The 22406-nt window shown below is 43.1% G+C and overlaps 1 protein-coding gene across 1 annotated transcript in view; it reads right to left on the reverse strand.

The window, feature by feature from the left end:
- Window positions 1-6188: 6188 nt before the first annotated feature.
- Window positions 6189-22406, reverse strand: part of LOC132393469 (transmembrane protease serine 2-like) — a 68326-nt gene continuing 52108 nt past the window's right edge. The window contains exons 8-9 of the mRNA XM_059968743.1: window positions 10837-10989; window positions 6189-7170 (exon numbers count right to left, since the gene is read on the reverse strand). Of these exons, the coding sequence (XP_059824726.1) occupies window positions 7108-7170; window positions 10837-10989 (216 nt within the window). The 3' untranslated portion in view covers window positions 6189-7107. The remainder of the gene's footprint in view (window positions 7171-10836; window positions 10990-22406) is intronic.

Genomic DNA, 22406 nt, shown 5'->3' on the forward strand with positions numbered 1-22406 from the left:
TTTGTGTCATCAGCAAACTTACTAACCGATCCCTCCACTTCCTCATCCAGGTCATTTATAAAAATCACGAAGAGAAGAGGTCCCAGAACAGATCCCTGAGGCACACCACTGGTCACCGACCTCCATGCAGAATATGACCCATCTACAACCACTCTTTGCCTTCTGTGGGCAAGCCAGTTCTGGATCCACAGATCAATGTTCCATTGGATCCCATGCCTCCTTACTTTCTCAAAAAGCCTTGCATGGGGTACCTTATCAAATGCCTTGCTGAAATCCATATACACTAGATCTATTGCTGTAATTTTATCAATGTGTTTAGTCACATCCTCAAAAAATTCTATCCGGCTTGTAAGGCACAACCTGCCCTTGATAAAGCCGTGTTGACTGTACCTAATCATATTTTGCCTCTCTAAAAGTTCATATATCCTGCTTAGGATCTTTTCCATCAACTTACCAACCACTGATGTAAGACACACTGGTCTATAATTTCCTCGGCTATCGTTACTCCCTTTCTTGAATAGGGGAACAACATCTGAAACCCTCCAATCCTCCAGAACCTCCTCTGTCCCCATTGATGATGCAAAGATCATTGCCAGAGGCTCAGCAATCTCCTCCCTCACCTCCCACAGTAGCCTGGGGTACATCTCATCCTGTCCTGGTGACTTATCCAACTTGATGCTTTCCAAAAGCTCCAGCACATCCTCTTTCTTACTGTCTATATGCTCAAGCTTTTCAAGCCGCTGTAATTCATCCCTAAAATCGCCAAGATCCTTTTCCATAGTGAATACTGAAGCAAAGTATTCATTAAGTACCTGAGCTATATCCTCCATTTCCATACACACTTTTCCATTGTCACACTTGATTGGTCCTATTATCGCACGTCTTATCCTCTTGCTCTTCACATACTTGTAGAATGCTTTGGGTTTTCCTTAATCCTGTTCTCCAATGCCTTCTCATGGCCCCTCTGGATCTCCTAATTTCATGCTTGATCTCCTACCTGCTAGCCTTATAATCTTCTAGATCTCTCTCATTACCTAGTTTTTTCTTTTAACTTTTGTAAGCTTTTCATTTCTTCTTGAATAGGTTTTCAATAGCCTTTGTGCACTATGGTTCCTGTACCCTACCATCCTTTCCCTGTCTCATTGGTACATATCTATGCAGAACGCCACGCAAATATTCCCTGAACATTTGCCGCATTTCTGCCGTAGTTCCATGTAGTAATCTAAGTTCATCATACTTGTTCCTGATACTCCTCACATTAAGGTGAATACTTTTCAACACTAACCTGTACGTCCTATCTACTGCCTACCCTCACAGTCTCTCTGCGTTTTGCGTCTACCTTTACACCAACTGTTCCCTCATCTGACCGATCACTCAGGTTCCCATCTCGTTGCCAATTTAGTTTAAACCCTCCCCAACATCTGAAGCAAACCTGTCCACAAGGATATTGGTCCCTTTCCAATCCAGATGGAACCCATTCTTTTTGTACCAATTATACCTTCCCCAGAAGAGATCCTAACCCCTGCACCAATTCTTAAGACACATGTTAATCTGCCGTATCACACGTTCATCTCGCCTTCACTGGTGTGTGGAACAGGCAGCAAATCCAGCGATCACTACCCCTGAAGTGAGCGAGGCTGAAGCCATGCACAGACTGCTGTTTCTTCGCTTGGTGTGGAAGGTCAAGTTCACTATCACTCTTGAAGTTCTCTGTGCCTCACCAACTCCCTCTGACACCACTTAAGAGAAGATCCCCACTTTCACAACAAAATTGCCCCCTTTGATACCCTTCAAAAATCCAATATCTTTTTGCACAGGCACTTTTTCATCTCCTAGCTTTACCTTCATATTGCTTATGACCTTCAGCCCAGAAACAGGTTTCTAAGGAGGAAAACATTCTTCACTAGTATATAATCTCAAAGACATGCCTTCGTGCACATCTCTAAGCTATAGACTGGTGCTCACCACTAAATTTGCAAAGTATTCCTGTGGACTGGTTCTTTTGTACTTTCTCAAAACATTCTTAGATTCCAGACTCACATCATTTTGTCTTTGAACTTCCCTCTTAGTTGCATGTTTTAGCATATACCAAGGAGGAAACAAACTTAACTCTTCCCTTACAGATACTAAGACCATTGATTAGAGTTCAGAAATTGAAACCAGGCTTTGAGCCAGTAGTTCACCCTTACCCCTTAATCAGTTCGGTAGTGGTGGGAATCACTAACATGGCCGAAGGCAGGAAATGAACTGAGTTATAAGTTGTTTCCTTCTCCACCTTTTGTTACTTATTATTTTCCATTTTACCAATTATTAAACCAACAGTGCCACTTGCACTAAAATCACCCCTTTTAGAAAACTGACAAATAATCAGTCTCTTTTGGAATGGTCAGGACAGTGAAAGTTTAAGCAGGAATACAAAAAGTACAGACAGGCAGGGAAAGGCCATCTTGACCTTCTAGCCTGCCACCCCACCAGTCACATTGGTTAATAGATCACAACCTGATCTTTATGGTTATTAAGCCCAATCGGCCAATCTTCTATCCATGCTAGTATCTTTCATGTAATACCATGCACTTTTATCTTGTTGAGCAGCGTCAAGTGTGATACCTTGTCAAAGACCTTCTGAAAATCCAAGGACACAACATCCGCCAATTCTCCTTTGTCTATTCTGCTTGTTATTTTCTCAAAGAACTCTAACAGATTTGTCAGGCAAGATTTCCCCTTAAGGCAACCATGCTGACATTGCTTATTTTGTCGTATGCCTTCAAGAACCCAGAGACTTCATCCTTAATGATAGATTCCAACATCTTCCAAACCACAAAGATCAGGCTAACTGGTCTATAATTTCCTTTCTCCTGCCTCCCCCCCTTCTTAAAGAGTGAAGTGACAATTTCAATTTTCCAGTCCTCAGGAAGTATTCCACAATCTAATGATTCTTGAAAGATCATTACTAATGTCTCTACAAACACTTCAGCCACCTGTTTTGGAACACTGAGGTGTAGTCCATCTGGTCCAAGTGACTTATCTACTTTTCAGGAAGAAGAAGAATCACACCCAGGGTTTAGGAAGCTAAATTCAGACTGGCCCTTCTAGAATATAAAGGTATGAGAAAGGTGGCCAAGCAGGCAAATAGGGAAGTTAAAAGAAGCAATGAGATGTCCTTGGCGAGCAGAATCAACAAGAATTCTATAGAATTTTATGTTTATTAAGAAACTGGACAATTCAGGCCAAGGAGTGTCCACTCAAGGATAAAGGAGGAGTGATATCGAGTGTCTGAGGTACTAAATGAGTACTTTGTTCGTATTTACTGAGGAGAAAGGTTTGCAGCATTTGATCAGGTCTGTCATGGGTGGGTCTATTCAGGATGAATTGCTAGTTTAGATTCAGAACTGCTTTACTTATCGAACATGGGTGGAAGGCTGTTGTTCCGGCTAGAGGTCTGTGCCCAGTGCTTTTCTGAACGTGCTTCAAAAGGATTGGTAACATGACTATAGCTGGAGCAGAAGGCTAAAATCCAGTTTGGTGAGTCCAGAGGTAGAGAACCTGAAGTTCAAAGACCAAAATTAGTGGGTCTAGAGGTAGAGGCCCAAAGGCTGAGTGAGACCAGAAGACATAGGAAGAGAATTAGGCCATTCAGGCCATCAAGTCTGCTCCAGCACTCCATCATAACTTATTAATTTTCCTTCTCATTCTCGTATCTTATCCCCATAACCTTTGATGTTCTTAAAATTTAAGTACTCATCAGCGAGACTAGGGCTAAGAACCTGAGGTGACTTGACCTGGGGTTGGAGGGCTGTCTGCATATGAGGGTTTGTTTGGGTGGAAGGGTGGAATAGGACCTTGTTTTGTCATCGTCTTGTTTTGTTGTTGCGTTGTTGCTTTGCTTGTATTGTTCTCCTCAACATTGTGAGCCTAGAGTGATGGCACCACAATGTGTGGTAACATCTTGCGGTTTGTCCCCAGCACATCCTTGAATGTGTTGGTTGTTAATGCAAACGATACATTTCACTATGTTTAGATGCACATGTGATAAAGGGTCAGTGCCGGAACCTCTTTGTGATGCACATCAATGACTGGATGAAAATACAGATGAGTGGGTTAGTGAGTTTGTGGACAGTATCAACATTTGTAGAGTTGTGAACAGTTTCGAAACATAGAAACATAGAAAATAGGTGCAGGAGTAGGCTATTCAGCCCTTCAAGCCTGCACCGCCATTTAGTATGATCATGGCTGATCATCCAACTCAGAATCCTGTACCTGCTTTCTCTCCATACCCCCCTGATCCCTTTAGCCACAAGGGCCATATCTAACTTCCTCTTAAATATAGCCAATGAACCGACTTCAACTGTTTCCTGTGGCAGAGAATTCCACAGATTCACCACTCTCTGTGTGAAGAAGTTTTTCCTCATCTCAGTCCTAAAAGGCTTCCCCTTTATCCTTAAACTGTGACCCCTCATTCTGGACTTCCCCAACATTGGAAACAAGCTTCCTGCATCTAGTCTGTCCCACTCCTTTAGAATTTTATACGTTTCAATAAGATCCCCCCTCAATCTTCTAAATTCCAGTGAGCATAAGCCTAGTCGATCCAGTCTTTCTTCATATGAAAGTCCTGCCATCCCAGGAATCAATCTGGTGAACCTTCTCTGTACTCCTTCTATGGCAAGAATGTCTTTCCTCAGATTAGGGGACCAAAACTGGATTAAAGGATTATCAAGGAATACAACTGAATATACACTCAGTGGCCACTTTATTAACCTCCTCCTGTACCTAATAAAGTGGCCACTGAGTGTTTGGTCGTGGTCTTCTGCTGCTGTGGCCCATCCACTTCAAGGCTTGACATGCTATGCATTCGGAGGTGCTCTTTAGCACACCACTGTTGTAACGTGGTTATTTGAGTTACTGTCATCTTCCTGTCAGCTTGATATATTCTGGCCATTCTCCTCTGACCCCTCTCATTAACAAGGAGATTTTGTCCATAGAACTGCTGCTCACTGGTTGTGTTTTATTTTTTAAAAAAACATTCTCTGTGAATTCTAGAGACAGCTGTGTGCAAAAATCCCGGAAGATCAGCAGTTCCTGGGATACTCGAAGGACCCCACCTGGCACCATCAGTCATTCCATGGTCAGAATAATTTAGTTCACATTTCTTCCCCACTTTCTGATGTTTGATCTGAACAACAACTGAACTTCTTGACCATGTCTGCATGCTTTTATGCCAGGTGATTGGCTGATTAGATATTTGTGTTAACAAGCACTTTACTTAATAAAGTGGTATGAATGTATATGGCATGTTTGCCTCCATTGGTTGGGTGCTGAGAATGAGAGTAAGGAAGTCATACAGCAGCTATATAAAACTTTAGTTAGGCCACTCATAGAAAATTGAATGAAGTTCTGGTCACCCCACTGTGGGAAGAATTAGGTGAGGGGGGCAGGAGAGATTTATCTGCCTGGATTAGTGTCTAAGCTGTAGAGAAAGATTGCACAAGCCTGGGTTGTTCTCCCCCAGAGTATCAGGGGTCGATAGAGGTTCTTAAAGTTGAAGTATAACTGGGGTAGACAACCAGAATCTTTTCCCTAGGGTAGAAATGTCAAACAGAGAACATGCCTTTCAGGTTGGATGGGGGTGATGTATAAAGGCAACTTGAGGGGCAAGCACTTTTTACTAGTGGAGTGAGAGCATCTGGATAGGTTATCCAGAGATATTAGTGTAAGCAGGCAGTTTGGTTCGTTTTAAGAGGTTTTTAATTAGACGCATCAGTATGAATGGGATGGAGGGATAAGGATTATATGCAGGAGGACGTTTAGTATTAATTATGATCAATAAGGCACAACGTGGGCAGCATGGGTTTCCTCCAGGTGCTCTGGTTTCCTCCCACAGTCCAAAGATGTACTGATTAATGGGTTAATTCGTCCTTGTAAACTGTCCCGTGATTAGGCTGGGATTAAGTTCGGGTAATGCTGGGCTGCGCGGCTTTAAGATCTGAAAGGACCTTTTCACGCTGTTTACCAATAAATAAATAGTTGAATAGCCTCTCTAGTACCATACTGTTCTATATGATTGCACATTTAGATGGAGACGTAACGTAAAGATCCTTACTCATGTATGTGAAGGATGTAAGAAATAAAAATCAATTCAATTCAAAATACAATTTGGACAATGGAGTCTATTTTTTGTTATAATGACTTTTACATCAACTGTACTTTATTACTTTATTCAATCTGGTGACGCTGGGTTTGACTCAAATCAGTAATTAGACCAATCCAGTTGGTCATCTGATGTACTGAAAGATGCACCGGTTGTAATTTGATCACGTCAGATAAATAAGGAGATTCTTATTCACTCTTGAATCCTTAAGCTTAGCACAAAGTTAGATCGCACGCAGTGGATCTTTCAGAGCTGGGTAAGGAGACGTGTGCATCGCCAAGGAAGCCAGATACTTTGGAAATGGGATAACGTATCTGAGATATGCTTCCGGAACTAACAGCCTTCATCAATATTTCTGAAATTAGACAATCACATGGGAAGTTGAAAACATGCCACAATATAAAAACATTTAAGTCAAGTCATCAATCAGCCCATGAGAGTTTTGAAATATTGAAGAGATCACTCTCATTTCTGAAATGCCATTTTAGACCAAAATAAAACAAATTCCTGGAAGTGGTCATTTAAAGCCTCATTCGGGAATTCTTAACAGTTATGTCCAGTTCTGATGAAAAATTATTGATCTGAAACATCAACTCGGATTCTCTTTCTTCAGAAGTTACCAGATCTGCTGAATTTTTCAGCATTTCCTGATTTTATTTCAGATTTTCAAAAGCTACATTTTTGTGCTTTTTCCCATTATAAATATGATAGCTCCAGTTATAGCATCTTGAATTTACCAAGTTCTTGGTGTAGTGAAGGTCCTTTACTGGAGTATAATCAGTGGAGCAGTATGGTAGTGTAGTGGCTAGCACAACACTTTACAGTACAGTCGACCCAGGTTCATTTCTCACCACAGCCTGTGAGGAGATTGTATGTTCTCCCCGTGACTGTGTAGATTTCCTCCGGATGCTCTGGTTTCCTCCCACAGTCCAAAGATGTATTGGTTGTAAATTGTCCCACGATTAGGCTAGGATTAAACTAGAGGTTGCTGGGGGGGGGGCATGGCTGAAAGGGCCTTTTCTGAGCTGCAAATAAATAAATAAATAAATAAATAATTAGATATGTAACACAACCACAAAAGAAGATAAAAGGGGAGTCATTTGTCAAAGAGATGGGGTGAAAAGAACATGTACAGGACAGACAAATAGAGAACAAGTGTAAATTTGGTGGGGGAGGAGCAGGAATATTAGTGGTGTTGCACAAAGGTTAGAATTGAAGGTGTGGAGGGATATGGAGCTGAATCATAGAACCCTCTAGCAAAGATCCTTTAGCCCATCTAGTCCAATTGGCTTGCACCCAAACCATAGCCCTCCATACCCCTCCTGTCCTTGTACCTATCCAAATTTCTCTTAATTATAGGAGAACCTGTACCCACCTCTGCAGGCAGTACTTGGCACTCTGAATGAAGACTCCTCCTCATGTTGCCCTTAAGCATTTCACCTTTCACCCTTAACCCATGGCCTCTAGTTCTAGTCTCAGCCAAACTCAGTGGGGGGGGGGGGGGGAAGTCTAGTTGAGATTACAGAGAGCGACAAAGCCTGATTTCATTTGCTGGGGTGAGGTTCCTAGCCGAACCCTGATTTGGCTTTTGCGTGTTATAAAATGGCCCACACATGATGGCAAAGACGGCTTCTGTCACATTGCAGGATTCCATTCCTGTGGCATAGAGTTTACACTGAGACATTTTAATATGCTGTGGAGCCTCACAGGAAGTTAGTGGTGAGCAGACCCACACAATCGTTGGAGGCTGAGAACAATGAACACACTGCGCAGTTTAAACCTCCTCAATCCTTATTTTTTTAAATCAGTATAAGCAAAGATTAATATCTGGCAATTACGAAAGAAGGCAACACACACAAAATGCCGGAGGATCTCAGCAGGTCAGGCATCATCTTTGAAAAAGAGTCAACAGTCGACATTTTGGGTTGAGAGCCTTCTTCGACACAGTCTTGGTCTGAAATGTTCATAAGACCCTTCTACTGGACTGAAGGAGTAAAGGGGAGATAGCCCATAGAAAGAGGTGGAGGAGGTATGGGGCTAGAGGTAGGTGGACCCAAGTGCGAAGGGAAAATGAAGTCAGGTAGGAAATGGAAGGGTGGAGATAATGGTAGATGCTGGGAGGTGGCAGGTGGGGACAACAAAAAGCAGTTCCTGCAACAGAGCAATTCTTTAAAGATTCAAAGTACATTTATTATCAAAGTGTATGTGCAATATACCACCCTGGGATTCGTCTTCCCACAGACAGCCATGAAACATAGAAAACCCTGGAACCCATTCAAGGGAAAACATCAAACCCACCCCACCCCTCCCCCTGTGTGCAAAAAAACCCCCCCGAAAATCATGCAAACAGTAAAAAAGAAAGAAAAGTGAGTGAAAAACACAATATAAAACACAAAATCAAGGGTCCAGGCAAATTCAGTTCAGTCGGTACAGAGATACAGCGGAGATGTCAAGGGTAAATTTTTATGCAGAGTGTGGTGAGTGTGTGGAATGGGCTGCCAACAACAGTGGTGGAGGCAAAAAGTCTCTTAATCTTTTAAGAGACTCCTGGATAGGTACATGGAGCTTAGAAAAATAGAGGGCTATGGGTAACCCTAGGTAATGTCTAAAGTAAGTACATGTTCGGCACAGCATTGTGGGCTGAAGGGCCTGTATTGTGCTGTAGGTTTTCTATGTTTCTATGTTTTTATTTCAATCTAGTGCTGTGTCATCATTATTAGCAGGCCACCCCAATCAAAATCAGCCAAAATAGCGTAAAAAAGGAGCAACCAGAAACGAGATACTCATCATAACACGAAATACAGAGTCCATTCCACAAATTGCATCAATTAAAACTTGCCCAAGACTCAGGCCTCCAGCACAGTCCTCCAGAAAGAGGAAAGGGAGAGGGTGAGAGACCATTTGAATGCAGACATCTTCCTCAAGCAGCAGCGAGCGAGAGGCCTGTAGGTGGCGCTCCTTTCACTCACATCTCAACGATTTCAGTCTTCCTCGACACTTTAACTGGCGAGGTCGGTGAGGAATGGAATCTATCATGGAGTGTCATGGAGTCTCTAGGCTTCTTGACCTCAAGGCTGCGCACTTCACTCGAAACCTCAACAAACACCCTCAGAGACAGCAAAGCGCCAGATTGCTCAATCGGCCCAAAAACACACCACCAAAATGTAGATCACAAGCTTGAAAAGTAGCAGAACCACATTTTTTAAAAAAAGATGTGAAAGAAGTAGTTTTGTGAACCGTCTGGAGGATGTCACCTTTGGCTGGTCGTTCACTGCCACCGAGTTCTTCTAGTTGCTCCAGATTTCAGAATCTGCAGTCTCCATAAATCAGAGCCTCTAGATTTAAATCCTGATGCTTTGTACAGAACATCCATTGTACAAGATATCTAAAAGGCTTATTTCACATTGCCCAAGGTACCAACAAATTTAACTGTTGATTCCATTGACAAATCTGTATTTTGATTATTATTTTTATGATATGCATCTCAAACCTTCCATCATCAGGGTAGGATTGGAGAATCAGACAGACAGACATACTTTATTGATCCCGAGGGAAACTGCGTTTCGTTACAGTCGCACCAACCAGAAATGGTGTAGAAATATAGCAATATAGCCATAGAAAGAACTCCAAGACAGACAATCGCGTGGGGTGTGGGGGGGAGGTTGTCTCGGTGCACAAGTTTGCTGTTTCCTACTCACCCTTCCTCTCTACAACAGGCTTTTAAGCAGCTGGGCTGTGGCGACAGGGGTGGGGATGCCCGTTAATATCCAACACCCTTCTCAATGATCAACAGCTGGGGTGCAATAGCTGTGATGTTTTTAATCCCCAGTTACTGTATCTATTGAAGTAGGAATAGCACACTTTCAAAGAAAACACATTTTAATCCAGCTGACCAATTGTTTTAGGGAGGACCTGAAGTAGCATTATGGACAATGGTTCACTTGTCAAGCAGTGAACTTTTGCTCAGGAAAACAAAGCATTTGAAGGCTGGGAGTCTGTACTCATTGGAGTTTAGAAGAGTGGGGAGGGGATCTCACTGAAACCTTGTTTTGAAATATTGAAAGCTCTAGATAGAGAAGGCATTTCCCACAGTGGCTCTCTGAAGACCAGAGGGCGCACCCTCAGGTTAGAGAACTTCCTTTTAAAACAGAGACAATGAGGAATTTCTTTAGCCAGAGGATGGTGAATCTGTGAACTTATTGCCACGGATGGCTGTGAAGGCCGAAATATTCGGTATATTTAAAGAGGAGTTTGATAGTTTCATAATTAGTAAGGGTGACAAACGTATCAGGGAGAAGGTAAGAGAATGTGGTTGATAGGGATAATAAATTAGCCATGATAGAATGGCAGAGCAGACTTGATGGGCTGAATGGCCTAATTCTGTTCCTGTCTCATAATCTAATATGAGGCCTGTTCACAAAACTCTACCAAAGGTGTTTTGTTTTGGAATTTCGACTGTGTGGGTCATTGCATTAGGGCAAGGTTAGACAGAACAAGATTTTTTGCCACTACCTACTCTCATCTTCACCTTTGGCCAAATAGCCTGCCAACACTCAGGGCCTGCTTTCCAAAGTGATCACTTTGGTGTCCCACGAAAAGGGATCCGATAACGCATGAAGCTACATCTTTGCTCAAACCAAACTTTTGTGAAGATACTAGAAATTTGCCTTTAATTGTCAGTCATTACTTGCCTTCATTTGCAGGTAAATCCACCTCCGAACCGATGCGATCTTCATGTATACTCCTGGTTTGTTTTCTCTGCCACATCCGTAACCCCAACTTGTGGAACCTACTAACCACCAGATGGAGTTCTGCTGGATTGCTAGAGGGCCACCACTGTCACCCTGTGTCAGACAAAGAAAGTGCAGAATTCAGAATAGAGGAATCCCAATGATCACAGTTTAGCTCTGCATTCTCAACACTCAGGACCAGGTTTCCTGCACTTCACATTCCTCTAACAGCTTTGGATAATTAAACACCTCCCATCAAGCTATCACCACTCTAAATCACCTCATTCTCTCATCACTTTTCTCACTTAATTTAACTTGGTCCCTGCAGCCCCACTAATCTTCCATTTTGTTCTTTCCTCCTCTTCTGCCACCTTCCACTCCCAACCCCACCAACCTCTGGTGCTCCATAAAACACAGAGCAGAATTAGGCCATTTGGTTCATCATACTCACTGTGGTGAACTATGTGCCTGTCTGGACACGCCCCTGCTGACTGCTCCTGTGGCTCCTCCCACAGGCCCCTGTATAAAGGCGATCTGAGGCCTGACGCTCGGCCTCAGTCTCCAGGACATAGTATGATGGACACTCACTCCTGGTTCCTTCTTCCAGTCAATAAAAGCCGATATCTCGCCTTACATCTCAGTGTGAGTTATTGATGGTGCATCATACTTACTCCAACATTCTGCTATGGCCAATTTATTTTCCATCTCAACCCCATTCTCCCACCTTCTCCCCATAACCTTTGACACCCTTACTAATCAAAACCTATTCATCTCCATTTTAAATATACCCAATGACTTGGCCTGCACAGCCCTCTGTGGCAATGAATTCCATAGATTCACTGCCCTCTGGCTAAAGAAATTCCTCCACATCTCTGTTCTAAAGGGACATCCTTCTATTTTGAGGCTGTGCTCTCTGGTCCTAGGCTCTATTGGAAACGTCCTCTTCATGTCCACTCTATCTAGGCCTTTCTAGGCCTCTCGAAACATTTCCCCCCATTGTGAATTCATGTTAATTCTGCCTCTCTCCACTGACATTACCTGACCTACTATTTTCAGCATTTCCCATTTTTATTTCAGATTCTGCACAACTGAAGTATTTTGCTTTTGTCTAACTGAATATTAACTAAAAGGACAAAATTTGCATTTGTGGCTCCTGAAGTCTTAGTTACCAATAATTCAGATTCATTTATTTATCACAATTACATCAAAAGTTGGTTATGTGAACAAACCAGCACACCATGTCCTTACACGTCCATGTCCATGTCCTTACATGTTGGGGCCGGCTTGCAAGCATCGTCTCACACGCTGACATCAATAAGATGGCTGATGCGCGAACAACCCCAAACTGAAATGATTGAATTCTCGCCAAATTCATGCTTAAATGATGTCATCCAAATAAACGTGTGCTGACGTTATTAGAAACACAGCGGCTTCAGTCAACTTGCCCCCCCCCCCCACCACTCCCGAGCAAGACATCTATTGAACTCATTGCCTTATAGTAATCGAAGTTTTGAGAGGGACACAACAGAGCGAGTGAACAGATCAGGTATGCAGAGGAAAGGGCATAACTCAAATCCTAGTCTTTTGGCAAAAAGCACAATAATTATAGGGCATAAACTTCATCTCCCACTTCCTCCTGAACTCTCAACATCAAGAGTCCACTCTGGTATGTCTGCCCAACTTTCCCACCCATTATACACTCATGAAGCTCACAGGAAATCTCATCAGTCAAGAAATGTGGCACATTTTCTTTCAAACCTCAGTGCAGACTCAGTTAGTCAAGCCAGAAGTTGCAGAACCTGGGCCTCTGTACCTCCCTCTGTAATTGGATCCTCAACTTCCTAACCGGAAGACCACAGTCTGTGTGGATTGGTGATAACATATCACCTTCACTGACGATCAACACTGGTGCACCTCGGGTGTGTGCTTAGCCCACTGCTCTACTGTCTATATACACATGATTGTGTGGCTAGACTTAGCTTAAATGCCATCTATAAATTTGCTGACGATACAACCATTGTTGGTAGAATTTCAGGTGGTGACAAGAGGATGTAGGTGAGTGAGATATGCCAACTAGTGGAATGTTGCCGCAGCCACAACCTGGCACTCAACATCAGTAAGACGAAAGAGCTAATTGTGGACTACAGGAAGGGTCAGACGAAGGAACACATACCAATCCTCATAGAGGGATCAGAAGTGGAGAGAGTGAGCAGCTTCAAGTTCCTGGGTGTCAACATCTCAGAGGATCTAACCTGGTCCCAACATATCGATGTAGTCATACAGAAGGCAAGACAGCAGCTATACTTTATTAGGAGTTTGAAGAGATTTGGCACATCAACAAATACACTCAAAGATGGTTGTACCGTGGAGAGCATTCTGACAGGCTGCATCACTGTCTGGTATGGAGGGGCTACTGCACAGGACTGAAAGAAGCTGCAGAAGATTGTAAATCTAGTCAGCTCCATTGTGGGCACTAGCCTACAAAGCACCCCAGACATCTTCAGGGAACGGTGTCTCAGAAAGACAGTGTCCATTATTAAAGACCTCCAGGACCCATGGCATGCCCTTTTCTCACTGTTACTATCAGGTAGGAGGTACAGAAGCCTGAAGGCACACACTCAGTGATTCAGGAACAGCTCCTTCCCCTCTGCCATCCGATTCCTAAATGGACTTTGAAGTTTTGGACATTACCTCACTTTTTTTAACACAGGTATCCCCCACTTTTTGAAAGTTTGCTTTAAACAATTTTGCTTTTACGAAAGACCTACATTAGTACCTGTTTTCGCTAACCGAAAGAAATCTGAAGAGAATTTTCGCTTTTACGAAAAAAGGCAAAAAGCGAAAATAGTGTTCAGCGTTTGTTTTGCAGCGAGCCGTTACTGCATCTGTGCTTTATCTTGATTTATTTTGTGCATCCGTTAGCAAGATGTGTCCCAAGGTATCAGAAAAGCCCAAGAGAGCTTGTAAGGGTGTTACGCTTAGAGTAAAACTGGACATAATTAAGCGTTTCGATCATGGTGAACGAAATAAAGACATTGTGCGTGCGTTGAACTTGCCTGTGTCCACCATTCATACTACTTACACGCAGAGAGAAAGAATCTTGAAAGCTGCCGATGTTACTATTGGTTCTGCTAGTAGCAAAGTGTTCTCCTTTAGTCGGCATCTTTTAGTTAGGTTTTATGTGTTATTTGGTATGATTTGGTAGGTTATTTTTTGGGTCTGGGAATGCTCAAAACTTTTCCCATATAAATTAATAGTAATTGCTTCTTCACTTTACGCCATTTCGGCTTACAAAAGGTTTCATAGGAACGCTCTACCTTCGGATAGTGGGGAAAACCCGTATACAGTATTTCTGTTTTGCACATTTTTAATAATCTATTCAATATATGTAATTGATTTACTTATTATTATGGTATTTTTATTGTTTTTTTTTCTCTCTCTGCTAGATTATGTATTGCATTGAACTGCTGCTGTTAAGTTAACAAATTTCATGTCACATGCCGGTGATAATAAACCTGATTCTGATTCTAAAATTTAAAAAAAAGAATCTACAATTTGTACCTCTGAGCTTGGGTGATGGGGTGGAGATACATGTCTACTGAAGGAGGTGCAAGGTGCTCCTTCCCTTTGCTAGTCTGCAGGTTGACCTTGGGCAAGGTGTAGCACAAGCTTAGCCCCCAGATCATAGTCATGTGAAGCCATGGGAGCAGGTGGTGGATGGTCATATGAGCAGCTGGTGCATATCTCGTCCTGGTTATGTGACCACTGACACCAGGCAGACACTCTCTGAAGAGGACTGGTAATGGCTGGGGTCATCTGTCTTGTAAAGACATTACTTAGAGCGAGGCAATGGCAAACCATTTCTGAAGAAAAGTATGCCAAGAACAATCATGGTCACCATGATCACCTACATCATATGACAATGGCACAATGGATTATTTATGCTTGGCTGGCTCTCTGTTCTTTGCAGCGGCAGCTAACAGGAGTTTGTTGGAGGTGTATAAGGTTTTAGTAGTCCATAAGCCATAACCATAAGACATAGGAGTAGAATTAGGCCATTCAGCCCACTAAACCTGCTTCACCATTCAAACAAGGCTAATTTATTATCCCTTTCAACCCCACTCTCCTGCCTTCTCCCCATAATCTTTGATGCCCTTCCAAATCAAGCACCTATCAACCTCCACTTTAAATATACCCAGTGACTTGGTCTTCACAGCCATCTGTAGCAATAAGTTACACAGATTCACCACCCTCTGGCAAAAGAAATTCCTCATCTCCTTTCTGAAGGGACATCCTTCTATTTGGAGTCTTCGGACTCCTCCAGTGATGAAGGGAGAGACACTCAGTACATCTCAAAAGCAGCTGCATGAACATTTGATATTCTGAAACCGAGAGGACTCTAGAAAGTCTGAAAAGATTTACCTGCTGCTATGTGATTAGCCAAATGGCTCTTCACCCCACTGCTTATTTCTAAGACCATTAGACATATGCAGGAGCAGATTTAGGTCATTTGGCCCATTGAGTCTGCTCCATCATTTCATCATGGCTGATTTATCATTTCCCTCAGCTCCATTCTCCTGCCTTCTCCCCATAATATTTCATGCCCTGACTAATCAAGTCTCTAGCAAACTCTGCTTTAAATAAACCCTAATGACTTGGCCCCCTTACCCATCTATCACAGTGAATTCTACAGATTCATCACCATCTGGCTAAAGAAATTCCTCTTCATCTCTGTTCCAAATGGACATTTCTCTACTCTGAGGCAGCACCCTCTGGTCTTAGCCTCATCCAGTATAGGAAACTTCCTCTCTGCATCCACTCTATCTAGGTCTTGCAATGTTCAATAGGTTCTATGAGATCCTCCAGATTCTAGGATTAATTAAAATCATTTCCAAAGTTATGAAGAGGGAATTTATATCTGTGGCATTTAACTCCCAGTTTTGTTCCCTGCTCCATTGGAGGGCACCATTCTCCTTCCTAAATGAGGTTTACTCTATTCTTGAAATGTTAATGCTACTATTTAAATATGTGGGAGGATGTCAAGGAGTATCTTTGGCCTACAGGTAATTACAAAAATGTTTAGCAAAGCTTCCGTTGGCAAATGGACCAGGAAGTTAAAAACCTCTAGGCCCAATGGAAAGTGGTAAACTGGATTCAAATGTGGCTCAGTGGACAGAAGCAGAATGATGATAATTGGGGGACGTTGCTTACTGATCTGAGTAAATATTACTCTGCTAGGCTCCCCTTACCTAAATGGAGGTAGATTATGAATGGGTGGAATATAGGGAGGTGGTGCTGGAGCCTGAAGACCCACACTCAATGATTCAGGAACAGCTTCCTCCTATCCACAATCAAACATCTCCATTGTCCATCAACAGCTCAAGTTATTTCAGAATCAGAATCAGGTTTATTATCACTGAACAACACATACAAAATGCTGGTGGAAAGCAGCAGGCCAGACAGTACAGTATCTATAGGAAGAAGCACTGTTGACATTTCGGGCTGAGACCATTTGTCAGGACACGTGATCACTGTCATGTGATGTGACTTAGCAGCAGCAGTTCAATGCAATCTATAATCTAGCAGAGAAAAAATAATAATAAATAAAATAAAACAATAATAAACAAGTAAATCAATTACATATATTGAATAGATATAAAAATGTGCAAAAACAGAAATACTGTACATTAAAAAAGTGAGGTAGTGTCCAAAGCTTCAATGTCCATTTAGGAATCAGATGGCAGAGGGGAAGAAGCTGTTCCTGAATCGCTGAGTGTGTGCCCTCAGGCTTCTGTATCTCCTACCTGATGGTAACAGTGAGAAAAGGGCATGCCCTGGGTGCTGGAGGTCTTAAATAATGGATGCTGCCTTTCTGAGGCACCGCTCCCTGAAGATGTCCTGGGTACTTTGTAGGCGAGTGCCCAAGATGAAGCTGACTAAATTTACAACCTTCTGCAGCTTCTTTCGGTCCTGTTTAGTAGCCTCTCTATACCAGACAGTGATGCAGCCTGTCAGAATGCTGTCCACGGTACAACTATAGAAATTTTTGAGTGTTTTTGTTGATGTGCCAAATCTCTTCAAACTCCTAATAAAGTATAGCCGCTGTCTTGCCTTCTGTATGACTACATCGATATGTTGGGACCAGGTTAGATCCTCTGAGATGTTGACACCCAGGAACTTGAAGCTGCTCACTCTCTCCTCTTCTGTTCCCTCTATGAGGATTGGTATGTATTCCTTCATCTTACCCTTCCTGAAGTCCACAATCAGCTCTTTCGTCTTACTGACGCTGAGTGCCAGGTTGCTGCTGCGGCACCACTCCACTAGTTGGCATATCTCAATCCTGTATGCCCTCTTGCCACCACCTGGGATTCTGCCAACAATGGTTGTATGTCAGCAAATTTATAGATGGTATTTGAGCTATGCCCAGCCGCACAGTACATATGCATATAGAGAGTAGAGCAGTGGGCTAAGGACACATCCCTGAGGTGTGACAGTGTTGATCATCAGTGAAGAGGATATGTTACCATCAATCTGCACAAACTGTGGTCTTCCGGTTAGGAAGTTGAGGATCCAATTGCAGAGGGAGGTACAGAGCCCCAGGTTCTGCAACTTCTCAATCAGGATTGGGGGAATGATGGTATTAAATGCTGAGCTATAGTCGATGAACAGCATCTTGACGTAGGTGTTTATGTTGTCTAGGTGGTTTAAAGCCAAGTGGAGAATCATTGAGATTGTGTCTGCCATTGACCTATTGTGGTGATAGGCAAATTGCAATGGGTCCAGTCCTTGCTGAGGCAGGAGTTCAGTCCAGTGATGACCAACCTCTCAAAGCATTTTATCACTGTAGATGTGAGTGGTACCGGGCAATAGCCATTATGGCAGTCCATATTTTTCTACTCAGGCACTGGTAAAATTGCTGCCTTTTTGAAGCAAGTGGAAACTTCTGCCCATAGCAGTAAGAGGTTGAAAATGTCCTTGATTACTCCCGCTAGTTGGTTGGCACAGATTTTCAGAACCTTACCAGGTACCCCGTAAGGACCTTCTGCCTTACAAGGGTTCACTCCCTTTCAAGACAGTCTAACATCGGCCTCTGAGATGGAGATCACAGGGTCATCGGGTGCAGCAGGGATCTTCACAGCTGTAGTTGTGTTCTCCCTTTCACAGCGGGCATAGAGTTCATCTGGTAGTGAAGCATCGCTGCCATTCATACTATTGGGTTCTGTTTTGTAAGAAGTAATGTCTTGCAAACCCTGCCAGAGTTGCCGTTCCTCTGATATCGCCTCCAACTTCATTCAAAATTATCTCTTTGCCCTTGAAATAGCCCTCCACAAATCATACCTGGTCTTCTGGTACAGGCCTGGGTTGCCAGACTTGAATGCCATAGATCCAGGCTTCAGCAGATGACGTAGCTCTTGGTTCGGGAATGCACGGTAAGTCTTTGTGGGCACACACTAATCCACACAGGTTTTAATGAAGTTGGTAACAACTGCAGCATTCTCATCCAGATTCAAAGATGAATCCCTGAATACAGTCCAGTCCACCGGTTCAAAGCAGTCCTGTAGGTGCTCCTGTGCTTCCTTTGTCCAACCTCCTTGGTCCTCGCTGCTGGTGCTGGAGTCTTCAGTCTCTGCCTAGACTCAGAGAGCAGAAGTACAGCCAGGTGATCAGATTTCCTGAAGTGAGGGTGTGGAATAGCACAGTAGACATTCTTGATGGTGATGTAGCAATGGTCCAGTGTGTTGTTTCCTCTGATATTGCAAGTGATCTGTTGATGATAGTTGCTTAGTGATATTTTCAGTCTGGCCTGGTTAAAATCTCCCAAAGCGATGGTGTGCTGTTTCGTGCATGTTGATCCCATTACTCAGATCATCTAAAGCCTGCTTGACATTGGCCTGAGGTGGAATGTTATCTGCTACCAGAATAACCCCAGAGAACTCCTGTGGTAGGTAAAAAAGATGGCACTTGTGCACCAAGAGAGTTGATCATGAGGCATACTCCTCCACCTCTGCTTTTGAGAGACTCTATAGATCTATCCTAACGGTGTGTAGTAAACCCGTTGATCTGAATCACTGCATCCAGTGAAACAAGGACACACGCAGTCCTAATGTCCCTCTGATTCAGCACTCTGATTTTGTCAGTTATGGATTTGTATGTCTTTACACTGCACTGCTTCCCCCAACTAGTAACGGCAAATGCACCACACGCCTTCTTACCTATCTTATTAAATTGCACATCGACTGAGGAATTTATGGAAGTGGACCCTAAGATCATTCTGTTCCTCCACACTGCTATAAATATTTCTGTTAACCCTGTTATCTGCCTTCTAGGATGGCCTTCCAAAGGACATCTCTTCACACACTTACAGATTGAACTCCATCTGCCACTTCTCAGAGCCTTGCAGTCTGTTAATGTCCCATTGTAACTTATGACACTTCCACCAACCTTCATGTCATCCACAAATTTAGTAGCCAACCCTTCTACTTCCTCATTTAAGCCCCTCTGGACCTATGGAAAACATCCTCTCTATGGCTACGCTATCTAGACCTTTCAATATTCAATAGGTTCAATCTTACCCTCATTCAACTCCAGTGAGTACAGTCATAGGGCCATCAAACACTCTTCAAACATTAATCGTTCCACTCCCAGGATCACTCTCATGAATCTCCCTTGTATCCTTGCCAATGCCAGCACAATCTTCCTTATGTAATGCCCTCTTTATGATTTCTGCTGCTGTGTTATGAGGTATTTTAATTTTGCAGTTCTCTGCAAAAGCAATGTGTTCTGCTGGTAAGACTGTTTTGGCTTTGGCTGTAGATAAGGAGCCATGTTGTATCAGCCAATCAGGATCATGGGATGTAGAGAAGGTTCTAGAGTGTTGGGTGGGAAGAGATTTCTGAAGGACAGTGGTCTGGTTTGGCAAGAGCTACGGAGCGGAGCACAAGGGTAAATGTACTTCCTTGATAATTTTATGCTGGTGTACAATCTGTCATTTCTAGGCTACCAATAACCGTGCATTTGGTCAATTTGAGGTTCCTTTCATATCGACCCTAGATGTATATTGCTTGTGAAAGGCAGCCTTCTCACCGTTGAGTCACATGGCTGTTAGCAGAGTTAGCTGTCGAGCCAAGGTGGTGTACAAGCCCCGGTGAGAGGGTTACATTTAGGTAATGAGCCGAAAGGGGACAAGAGTGTCACAATAGTGTAGTGTTTGGTGGAATGCTGATACAGTTTGTGCCATCAGAATGCAGTTCCAGTGCAGGCTGTTAGGAGATGACGTGTCCTCCCCAGGAAGGCTTGGCGATCCACCAGTTGTTCCAGTAACCTCCCACAACCCAGACATGTACTGGCTAGTGGGTTAATTAGCCATTGTAAATTGTGCTGCAATTAGGCTAGAGTGAATAGTTGGGTTCCTGGGCAGTAGGACTTGTTGGACCAGAAAGTCTTGTTCCATGCTCTATCTCTAAAGAAAGGGGTAAATAAACATTGTTCGTAATACTCAGAGCAGTCATTAATGTAAACAGGAAACAATTGAGAACCAAGAACTGATCCATGGGTTCTTCTTCAGTTGCATCTGTTCTGCTAAAAAGATCCATTTATTCCATCTCTTTTTCTGTACGACAGCCAGTTTCCAATCCATGCTGATGTGGTTCCCTTCAGTACTTTGGGCTTTTACTTGTGACATCTTATGTTAGTGTAGCACTTTGTCAAGTGCCTTTTGGAAATCTATATACACGTCTATATGTTCCTTACCATCAACTTTCCCTGTCACATCTCAATGAATTCAAACAAATTAGTCAAATATAATTTGCTTTTCATAAAACCATTTGATTAGGTTCCATTACTTTTAACATCCTAAATAATCTGTTTTTCCTCTTTGATTAATGTTCTAGCATCTTGCCAACAATCCTCCAAGAGGACCACAACCTCGTTGAAGGGTTTGGGTGCCTCAGTGAGCTGGAGATCTATGCAGGTTGGAGTCAGATCTTTATGGTAGGGTCACCTATGCCAAAAGATCAAAGGGAAGAAGCCAGACTAAGAGAGGACCACCAATCTTCCAGGTGTGGGGTTCAGCTCAGGGCTAGCAACCCTGACTGGCAACACAAAACTGTTACGGAAACAGCAATGAGAGGTTTTTCTGCATCTGTGTGTGACGGCATTCCTGAGTCTCCACCCAGGGCTTGCATGACCGACAGTACACCAAGAGGAAGCAACTGACAAGATGAAGGAAGGCATGAATGCCACCAAAGATGGAGGACCTTCATTCCTGTCCTAAACCCCAACAGCACAAGGGGCAAAAGAAAAGATTCTTGTCAACAATAGATATTAAATTGACTGGGCAATTCCCTGCTCTGTCTTCCTTTTTGAACAATCTTCTGGTCACCTTCCTAACTAAAGATGGTCACAGCAGCCACTTTCTTTTAAACTAGGCTGACTTAGGATTTACAGTCTGGTACATTGATTTCATTTCTACAGACAATGCCTGACTTGCTGAGCACTTCTAGCATTTTCCATTTTTTATTTTACATTTCCAGCAACTGTAGATTTTTTTTTTGTTATTGTCAAGGGATGTTAAGTGGATTTAATCTTGATCAGTCCCCCTTTTTTTGTCTGCCAGATTCAATAGACGCAAACAGTCCTTTGGTTTCTATGATCTACTTTCTACTTCTAATATTAGATCAAACAGCATGGAAGCAGGACTTTCAGCCCACCAAGCCTGTGCTGACCATCAAACATGCATTTACGTCAATACTAAACAAGAACTGTCATGCGGAGCAGAGTGATGATGGCGCTAAATGGCAATTCCTTTGCTCGCATCTTCAGAAACAGCTCTATACTCATCTTTAATATCTTAATTTTTCCCTTTCAGGGTTCTTTTGAAGACTCTGACCCGGAGTTACACGCTGACTTCGGTTCTTTGCAGGAGTGGGACCCATTCTCGGGGTTTCATAACCGGCCATTATTGTTTGGTATGCCAATGGCTCGGCCTAAGAGCCTGGCTTGGATTTGGAAGCCTAGGATCTTGGGGCTCTAGAGGTGGGAGGATCGCGGGTTGGTAGAAGACCTGTGTGTCGTCGGGGGGAGTAGCGATATCTGCTGTGTGCCCAAAGGCCTGAGATCTTCTGGCACAAAGCTTGAAAAAAAGCAACGTAACAGACTTTTAACATCGTAAACTAGTGAGTTGTTTCTTATGTCTCCCCGCCCGCTGGGAAAATGGAGACACCTCCTTCTCCCTTATTAGGGAGAGAGAGAACCTGAGGTGTGTGGTAGACTGAGTGAAATGCGACATCTTTGGGTAACTGCAAGTTTGTGCCTTTGCTATTGCTTTGCTCATGCTTGAGTGCTCAGTGGAAGGCGCCATTGCTTTTTTTGCCGGTGGGGGGGGGGGGGAGGAGAAAGGATTGTTGCTAGCTGCCGCTTATGCGTGGGGAGGGAGAGGAGCTTGGGGCGGTACTTTGGGGTTCTAACATTTAACTGTCGTTCATTCTTTGGGGCACTTCTCTATTTTCCTGGATGTTTGTGAAGAAAAAGCA

Source organism: Hypanus sabinus, chromosome 4, assembly GCF_030144855.1.
Source record: "Hypanus sabinus isolate sHypSab1 chromosome 4, sHypSab1.hap1, whole genome shotgun sequence".
Classification (NCBI taxonomy): domain Eukaryota; kingdom Metazoa; phylum Chordata; class Chondrichthyes; order Myliobatiformes; family Dasyatidae; genus Hypanus; species Hypanus sabinus.